General features: G+C 36.4%; 1 protein-coding gene across 1 annotated transcript; it reads left to right on the top strand.

Annotated features, from left to right (window-relative positions):
- The first annotated feature begins 651 nt into the window (after positions 1–651).
- LOC118751032 (piggyBac transposable element-derived protein 3-like) lies at positions 652–8,864 on the top strand. Its single transcript, XM_036485795.1, has 4 exons — positions 652–780; positions 868–1,524; positions 1,589–1,888; positions 8,787–8,864. The coding sequence occupies exons 1-4, from the start codon at positions 652–654 to the stop codon at positions 8,862–8,864; spliced, it is 1,164 nt and encodes a 387-aa protein (XP_036341688.1).
- Positions 8,865–9,955: the final 1,091 nt, after the last annotated feature.

The following is a 9,955-nucleotide window of genomic DNA, read 5'->3' on the forward strand; positions in this document are numbered from 1 at the left end:
CCCCCGCTTAACCCATATCGTCCCATTGATCGAATAATCGAACAGTAATTTTTACTGTTTTTTGCAATTTTTTCAGGGGTTTTATTTAAAAGTGAGATACGAAATTATGACGTTTTATGTTGGTTTGGAGTGTTTTCTACATTATTACGAACAATTATTTTTTCTGACCATCACCCAATCTTAGCACAGAGCATAATAAAAACTCACTAATTTTAGCATATTTTTAAAAGAATTATTTTAATTAAAGAGATTTAGAAAATATGAGAACCTGGTATAAGGTTTTGCTGCGAATGAACTGAAGTTTTCGTTTTGATAGTTTTCGTGTTTGCAAATTTAATATAACGGTCCCTGTATGTATGTGAAGTTAGGTGTTCGATTAATCGAACGCTGGGCACAACTCAGCATTTTTTTTTCCTCTTTGAATTCGGTTGCAATATGAAATGTATTTACCGTTTGTTCAATTGCGTAGAAATATTTTAGTCGGAATAACTAAAAGCACGTGTTCAAATTTAGTATGAATAAGTGTGCGGTTCAGTGAACTTGTTTAGTCGAAGCAATTTGTAATTAGAAAGTGGAAAATTGTGTGATTAAAAAATGGAAAAACAGTGTGCTAGATCCCTTCGTCGTCGAGCTCTTACTAAAAATGAAGTAATGGCTATTATTGAAGACTGGAGTGACGATGAAACTGAAATTGCTACAGTTACAATTGTACCACCGGAAAAAGTTGACGAAAATACCGATGAAGAAGATTTTGATGATGATGTAATAACTATGGGTGAAGTAAGTGTAACACTTCTCTGACGAGCTTTGAATTATTCTAATAAGTATTTTTTCTTTTGTTTTAATATTAAATAATCTATTTAATAGTGCGAAGATATAGTGGAATGTGCTGGAACATTTGAGCTAGATACGATTGAAAAATCTACAGGAGACTATATACATCAAAATGACCATATCGAAGAAGATAACGTCACTGGTATCGAAATTTCGTCAGATACAACACCATCTACCTCAGAAAATCCCTCCAAAAGGCAGCGAATTGAGACAAATGAAACACCAGTTAAAAAATATAAGCCCTTATCAGCTTTTAGTAAGCCCAAGTGGGTGCAGAGAAAAAACCGTGACGGGACATTCGAATATGATATTTCCCCTACAACCGAGCCATTGGATGATGTTAAGAAAAACTTGGCAGAAACCTTCCAAAGCAAAACCCCATTGGAATTGTTTTCACTCTTTTTTGATAACGAAGTCCTTGACATGATTATCGAAGAAACAAGTAGATATGCTCAGCAGAAAAACGAACACTTTCGCATTGATCAAGTTGCTTTGAAGCGATTTCTTGGTATTTTAATTTTATCAGGATATCATACTTTGCCGACAACTCGTGACTATTGGTCAACAAACCCAACATTAGGAGTACCTATCGTGAAAGTATGCATGTCCAGGAATCGTTTTCAAGATATCAAGAGGTTCATCCATTTCGGGAACAACTACAATCTTGATTCGACAGATAAAATGGCTAAGGTACTTTAATCAAGTTATTTTCATTTTGTATGATTTGCTTATAAACTGTATTCTGTTTACTTAGGTAAGACCATTGTATAAAGTTATGAACGCAAAATTTATGCAATTTGGTGTTTGGGAGGAGAAGCTTTCAATCGATGAACAAATGGTTCCATACTTTGGACGTCATTCTTGCAAAATGTTCATACGTGGGAAACCCATTCGTTTCGGCTACAAATTGTGGTGTCTGTGTTCGGCTTCTGGCTACCTTTATAATTGTATACCATATGCTGGAGCAGCCGATAAATACGACAAGCAGGTTGGATTGGGAGCAGATGTGGTTTTACGCTTGCTGGAAAATGTTGAGTATCCAAGTCGTCATATGGTATATTTTGACAATTTTTTTACGTCCTACTACTTAATGTGCCTATTATCTGAGAAAAGATTCTGCGCAACTGGCACCGTACGGGCAAATCGTATTGGAGGTGCACAACTTAAAACTGGAAAGCAATTAGAGAGGGGCAATCATGACTACCAATTTGATAACAACAATAAGATTTTGGTTTGTCGTTGGCAGGACAATAGCGAGGTTACGATTGCCACAAACTTCGAACAAATCATGCCAATGGTGCCTGTAAAAAGGTGGAAGAAGCAAAAAGTAAGCGCTTGTGGGGAAATTGTTCAACCTGGAGGATATGCAAACTACAACCAGCCTCAGCTACTTAAAAATTATAATATGGGTATGGGTGGAGTGGATCTTCACGACAATGCCGCCCAGAACCATTACATTGCGATTCGATCCAAAAAATGGTATTGGCCTTTATGGATTTCTCTATTAAATTCTGCTGTTGTGAACGCATGGAAACTTGACTGTTTTTCTCGTCGATATTATAAGAAAAGCATCCTGCATCAGAAAGACTTCCGTGTGCAAATTGCTTATTCTCTTATAATGACCGCTGATGATGAAGACGTCGGAAACGCCGCAGAAGACGAAGAGAGTGACCTTGATTATTTACCAGGATCTTCAAAGGATAGTCATCCTCAAAATATCCCGAGACTTGCCGGACAGCACCTCATTGTGAAAATCGAAAATAATAAAAAATGGAGATGCAAATTGTGCCACAAGCCTAGTTCTTTCATATGCAAGAGATGTAACATTGCACTACACACCCATTGTTTTGAGTCATACCATTTAAAAAAGTAAACTTCTGCAATATATTAACTTGTTATGTCCTTTTAAAAGTTATTTAATAAATCGTTACCTTGAAATAAATCAGTTTTTTTACTCAGCTGAAGCAATAAACAGATAAAAATTATAAAAAAAAAAACACCTACTTGTGCCCAGTGTTCGATTAATCGAACACCCCGTATCTCGAAAACTAAAATTCCTAAAAAAATTTTGACCACAAATATCTAATCTACAAGTTTCATTCAAATACGCGAAAAAAAAATTTGCTTGGGATCATATGGGTTAAGTACCTAACCCGCCTAAGTACCTAAATTTTTCGTGCCCCATTTACCATTTTACTTATCATTTTCCCCTTTTTAGTGCTCTTTTAAAATTCCTTAAAATATTTACATATTGTTAAGTTCAGTGGTAGCGCTACACACCTTTGTTCCATTCTATATTCTAAAAAATCAACGGTAATTTTTAGCCGCTTATTACACTAAAACTTTCATAACTTCACTGTTCTTTCAAAAAACACTTCTGAGAAAAAAGTTTGAAATTTTGAAGCGTTCTACAAAATCTTAAGCATAGGTTTATATGGTATTTGTTAGGGAATGAAATGTATTTTAGTTGATTGAAAATTCTTAAAAATTAATAAATAAACATAAGTGGCAAGCAATATCATTTTGAATTTGGTCTAAATGATATGTCCAACTTTGACTTTTTAAAGAATTTAATTCTTGTAAAAATGACAGGCCACTGTATTATTTATTTTTTTAATAAAGTTTTTCTTTCTTTGTTTGTGTTTAAATAATGCTACGATCTTGATTTTAAATTTTCATGTGTTATTCAAGTATTTATATATTTATGTAAGTTAACAAGAAGGTGTAACTACATCAATAATTATGTTCGCTTAAGTACCCACATCGAGGTACTTAAGCGGGTTCTTTTAAGTACCCAACCCGCCTAAGTACCTCAAAAAGCTGACATTTTTCGCGAGGTACTTAAGCGGGTTTTACTGTATTTGCGAAATGGAAGAAGTATTCAAATTAGTGAATACGCGACGATTTTATACGAGACGAGATCACGCCGGGGTCACCAATGGTTTGAGTTGACAAGCTTGGAAGAGTAGGACCGTTTATTTTCTTGCGGAATTTATATTGTACTTATATGTACTTATACTTTGTATAAGAAAAAATTTTAGGCATTCAAATACTTAAGTGCTTTCCACGTACATAATTGGTACTTCTATCAATTTACACCCAACCATTTGTTACAGTTAGCGACAAACTAAATACATTATATATTTATACATGTAGCTTCACACGTATGCCTACATAATTATGCAAGCGATCCTCATGCACACAGTGGCGGATACAGGGTCGCCCCAATTGACCCACCAACCCAACTTCTCCAAGCGCCCTTGCTTGACGCTGAAGATTATTATCGAAAGGCAATATTTTTACCGCTATTGGATAATATTTTGCTCGATCTCTGATAAAGATTGCCGAAAGAGACATTAAACATTTTTGATTTGAACTTATTATTTCCATCTAAAATTGGGGCATATAATACGCCTCACGAAAAAAATAATGCTATCGAACGCGTAAAATCGCTTAGAAAACGATACGAACTTTTCTTAGAAAAATATGGTGTCAATTTGGAAGGAGAGTATAAAGTGTGGTTGGAACGATGGACAAATAAGGAAAGCGAAAAGCCATTCCCAAAATCAGCAGCAGAACTTCATGGTAAATGCGACGAACATGCTTTTCCATTGCTTAGCAAACTTCTCCGCATTCTGGTCACACTTCCAGCTAGTAACACTTCTTCCGAAAGAAGTTTTTCACCCTTTCGCCGGTTAAAAACATGGTTGCGAAGACCCATGAATGAAGAAAGACTGATAGGTCTAGCACTTTTATACGTACACTTAGATATATAAATTGACACTGAAAGGATAATAGAAAGATTCGCAAAAGGAAAGCGGAAAATTGAATTTGCAATTTACAATAAAAATTCTGAATAAGTACTTAAGTTACTTAGTTACATCTTTAATTTTACCAACATTGTAAGCTAGAAATAAGTATTTGTGTGTATATATATTGCATTAATAAACCCAAGGTATAACTTTAGATCTTGTTGCAGAGGAAGTCCCAAAGTGTGTGTAAACGCAAAAAAAAATAACAACCTTTTTTTTTAAACTTATACAACATCATAAATATTAGGTATCTCTTGTTTATCACATCATAACTCGAAATATTGGTTGTATAAAAAAAATTATTTAGTACTTTTTTATTGACAAAGAGTGAGAGATTTATAAAAAATGTTTTATTTGTTTTTTAAGTCCAATTTTCCCTACGTTTGTTAATAAACAATTTACAAAATTGCTAAAAGACCATGTTTGCCGGTTTTAAAAATCAAAGTGTATATCAAAGATTTAACTGACAAATTTTTAAATGGTGTATCGATATAGGGTCTGAGATATTAATTGTTTCGTAAAGCAGTGACTGATCAAATAATTAAAAAAAATAATTTCAATTAAAGTAGATCAAAATACGTGAAGTCGGCCACTTAAAAACCTTTTTTTTTGGATAACCAAGATAGCTACGTACTTTGGTAGAGGTTCAGGTAATATATTTTTCCATATACTTTGTTTTGCAATAATCCTCTTACTTTCCGCAAAATCACGAATATATTATTAACATAATAATTTTTTTTTTGGTCATATCTCCTGAACGGAGAGAGATAACTTAATCATTTTGGTTTACATAAAGCGTTACTTACATAAAGAGTTACTCCACCTTTTTAGCAAGAATTATAAAATTTGTCATTTTTAATGTCGTTTGTTTGGAAAGCAACTCGCAGTTTATTCCATTTCATACCTGTGTGACAAGATTTTCAAATGAATGGGCCATGTCCCATTTCTTTGGCGAAAAATTTTCTTTATTCTGCAATAAATAACAAAAGCCTGCGAAATTTAATTTTTTTCCCCTCCAATAATTATAATGGCGAAAAGCCATTCCCAAAATCAGCAGCAGAACTTCATGGTAAATACGACGAATATGCTTTTCCATTGATTAACAAACTTCTCCGCATTCTGGTCACACTTCCAGCTAGTAACGCTCAGGGCCGTAGCCAGGATTTTTTTTCGGGGAGGGTTCTAGCAATTTTTTTTTAGTTTCACTTTTATTTCCACATATTTTGGTTAAAAGAAAAATACTGATAAAAATAAAATTTATCATAAAAACAGGGTTGAAATCTTGAAACTCCTGCCCGTAGTTTGTTTGTAAGTCAAATATGAGTGGCATTGTACTACTATGATAGCACGGCCGAGTAATCATAGCCAACTTATTTATTTATTTATTTTTATTTATTTATTTATTTGTAAGTCATATGAAACAATTAATTTCTTACTGACTACAGAAAAGAATTGCTTAGGAACTAGTTAAAATAATTATACAGTAGGCTCCGGACAGCTCCAGGCGACAGGGACGGGTCGAAGTTAGGAATATTATTTAATTAAGATAGAGTTCTTGGTATGGGAGCGAATTTAAGGTAATCAAATTTAGGAAACTCAGTGTAAAACAGAGGGACGTGTCGGAGATTCCGCGCAGGAATAAAGAAGTTTAGTTTCTCCAGTAGGGCAGGGCAGTCAACTGTATAATTTATCAGGTTATACACAAAGCTGCAAGAGAGAAAGGAAGATCTGGACTGTAAAGTTTTTAGGGATAAAAGTTGACAACGGGATTCGTAGGGAGGTATAGGATCAGTAAAGTTTAAATAACGGAGTGCAAACTTAATAAATATTTTTTGGATTCGCTCTATACGGTTAATATGGGTTACGTGAAACGGTCTCCAAATGAGGGCTGCGTAATCAATCCGAGATCTTACTAATGAAGTATATAGCATCTTGAGCGTGTATGGATCCGAGAAAGCTGAACAGTTACGTCTTACAAAAGCAAGCATAGCGTACGATTTCGAAACAACATAGTTGACGTGGGTGGTAAATCGAAGTTTGGAATCAAAATATCCACCAAGATCTTTGAAGTCTGTAACATGATCGAGGGTTGAGCCAGAAATTTTGTAACGGGCTATATTTTCTAGTGAATGTGGAATGAAAACACTTCTTTACATTCAGAAAAAGCCGATTCCGGGTGCACCACGGGTAAAGCTTATCAAGCTCAAGTTGCAGTGCGCAGGAGTCATGCAAGTTTCTAATCGTAGAGTAGATTTTAAGGTCGTCGGCGTACAAAAGGAATTTTGAAGTTTGGAAGCAGGAGCTGACATAATAAATAAATAATGTAAATAGCAAAGGCCCCAGTATGCTACCCTGGGGGACGCCTGACTACGCGACGAAAGGTTGTGAAGATACGTTGTCAAAGGCAACTACGCACTGTCTGTTATATAAATAAGACCGAATCCACTGCAAAAAAGTGGAGTGGAAGCCCATATCTGATAATTTAGCCACTAAGATTTTATGGGAAACTATCGAAGGCTTTAGAGAGTTCAGTATAGATCGCATCAACCTGATCTCCATCCTGAAAGGCTGCAAAGCAGTCTGCAGTGAAAACTGCAAGATTGGATACAGTTGACCGGCCACTGACGAATCCATGTTGATTTGGGCATATCAGGCTACGGACTGAGAATGACAACTTTGCTTTGATGACGCATTCGAAGATTTTAGAGACAGTGGACAATTTCGAAATCGGTCGATAATTGCTAACATCATTCTTATTGCCACTTTTAAAAACTGGGGTTATAGAGGCCTTTTTCCAATCGTTAATAAACTCCCCATTGGATAGAGACTTATTAAAAATTATCGTTAAGGGTTCGATAAGGGCGGGACATTTTTTAAAAATAATGGCGGATAAGCCGTCAAGATCCATTTGTTTCGAGATTTTCAAAGACTGAATACCTTTTTCAACGTCTTCAGATGACAGAGTAACCGACTCAAATGATAGGGTAGCGTCGGAGACACAACTGCGGATGGGACTGCTGTCATGGTTCAACTCGGTCACAAAGTTTGAGCAAAAATACTCGGTAAATAGATTAGCCGCCTCTTCAGGGGTATTCGCGAGCTTTTCTTTATAGAAAAGCGATGAAGGTATGTACGAAGTGGCCTTCTTGGATTTAATATAGCTCCAAAAAGCCTTAGGATTATTTTTGATATTAGCTTCTTGATTACTGATATACTTTTTATAAAGATATTTGTCGAGATAATTAAACTCTTGTAGGTAAAATTTGTATAGATCGTAGTAAGCAGACGAGTTCGAAGCCTTGTATTTCTTATAGAATTTGCTTTTCCAATTTTTTAAATACTTTAGTTCTTTAGTATACCAGGGAAAAGTGTAGGTCTTCCTAGGAAAAGTAGGAATGAGATCTAAGCACAACTCATAGACATAAGATTTAAAAGTTTTAAAAGCACTTGAAGTGTCTAAATTTTCGAGAAGGTCGGTCCAGTTATGACCCGTTAAAACTAAGTTCAAATGTTCAAAGTCGCAAAGATTATAATTAAACGTCGGCCTGAGACCATCAACTGGAGCAGTATAAAATTCATAGGAATGTAGACTTAACACTAGAGGAATGTGGTGGATATTGCCTACAGATATAGGCGAGTTGCACTCAGTTAACTGATAATTTAAATTACTGCTTAAGAATATCAAATCTAAAAGACGATTTAGCTTGTTAAAATAGCTGTTAACTTGTGATAATTCAATACTTAAGAGACTATCTATGGAATACGATCACTTTCGTCTGATGCGCTTACAGGGGTTAGCCATAATGAGTTGTTAAGTTTACGCCATAATACAGAGCTCAAATTGAAATCACCTAACACACATAGATGATGATCGCCTATTCTGGAACTAAGAGATACGACATTATCCATGTGAGATTTGTAAATAGAGCTGCTACTATTCGGCGGAACATATGATGCACACAGAAAAAGTCGTCCCGTCGAGCCTTTCAGACCAATACAGAGTTGGTCGAGAATTGTATCTGAGTTCTGTAGTTGAACTAAGAACGAGTTGTATTTACGCTGGACGGCAATTAAAACTCCGCCTCCTCTGCAACGCCCGGTTTTAGATTCATCTCTATCTTCCCGAAATACATTATACAGATTTGGGTCGAAAAATTCCGAGTCATAGAAGTTGGGTCTCAGCCAGCTTTCGATTATAACGAAGGCATCGTAGTCTAAGTGCGAACTTAATCTATGAACCATACTAGCTTTTGCCTGCATTCCAGAGACGTTTTGGAAATATATTTTAAAACTATACCCCCCATGGGGAGGAGCTACGTTGGTACTGGCTGATCCCCTATTCGTTAAAAAAAACGAAAGGGCGAACAGTGACGTTTGCAGGCCAGATCTCAGGCTTAAGCAACTTGGGAAACAAATCCTCGGCGACAGCTAGTTTGAAGTTAACATGTTCTAAATCATCCATTGAGGCATCTTTCTTGACGAGCTTATGACAAAGTAGCGACTGTTTTTTGATACCTGAGTGTTTTCCACATATTCGAGTATGTCATTACAGCCTACAGAAGGCTTGAAGGAAGCTAAAGGAAGCCACTTCTTACGAACAGCAACCTTCTTAGGAACAGCAACATTCAGTTCTGCGTTAGTATTTGAACCAATAACACGCAAATCATTGATTCTCTTGCCATTCGGATTAACGACTTTGATGCGATCGTTGTTTACTTGGTGGGCTACGTTGTTACGGACGTCTACGGCTGGTACTCCAGGCGGAGGAATTTCGGCAGACCCTAATGCATCAGCATAACTCAGACTAGAGACATTGCGAGTGTCAACGCCGAGTACACTATCCACGGCCGGAGAGGTAGAGCGAGATGATATTGTTTTATTATGTGTATGTAAGAGTTTGTCAGGCGGTGCATTGGCGACTGCACTAGTAGAATTAAAAACAGTGTAAACAAGAGAATTAACATTAGGCTGCGAAGCATCGACATCATCATTAGCGGGAGCGGGCTGCGAAGCAGTAACATCAACATTGGCGGAAGCCAGAGAAGCAGTATCTACCTTTGGTGAAGCAGCGGCCGCGATAGCGTTGGTAGAATTTTCTGTTGGTGTGTTAGTACAACCACACTTACAGTGTAGTGCCATTTGGCGCAATTCGTTAACTTCAGCAGTGAGCGAAACAAGAGCAGCGAGAACGTATTCGGAATGAAGTTTACGCTGGGCTAATAACTCAGAGCGCAACTGAGTTGTTTGTTCAATTAAGAGCTTTTTATCATCTTGGAGAGCATGAAGTTCCCCGACTGCACACGCTTGCT

The sequence above is a fragment of the Rhagoletis pomonella genome, unplaced genomic scaffold, assembly GCF_013731165.1.
Source record: "Rhagoletis pomonella isolate Grant_MI unplaced genomic scaffold, Rhpom_1.0 Rhpom_scaffold_00500, whole genome shotgun sequence".
Classification (NCBI taxonomy): domain Eukaryota; kingdom Metazoa; phylum Arthropoda; class Insecta; order Diptera; family Tephritidae; genus Rhagoletis; species Rhagoletis pomonella.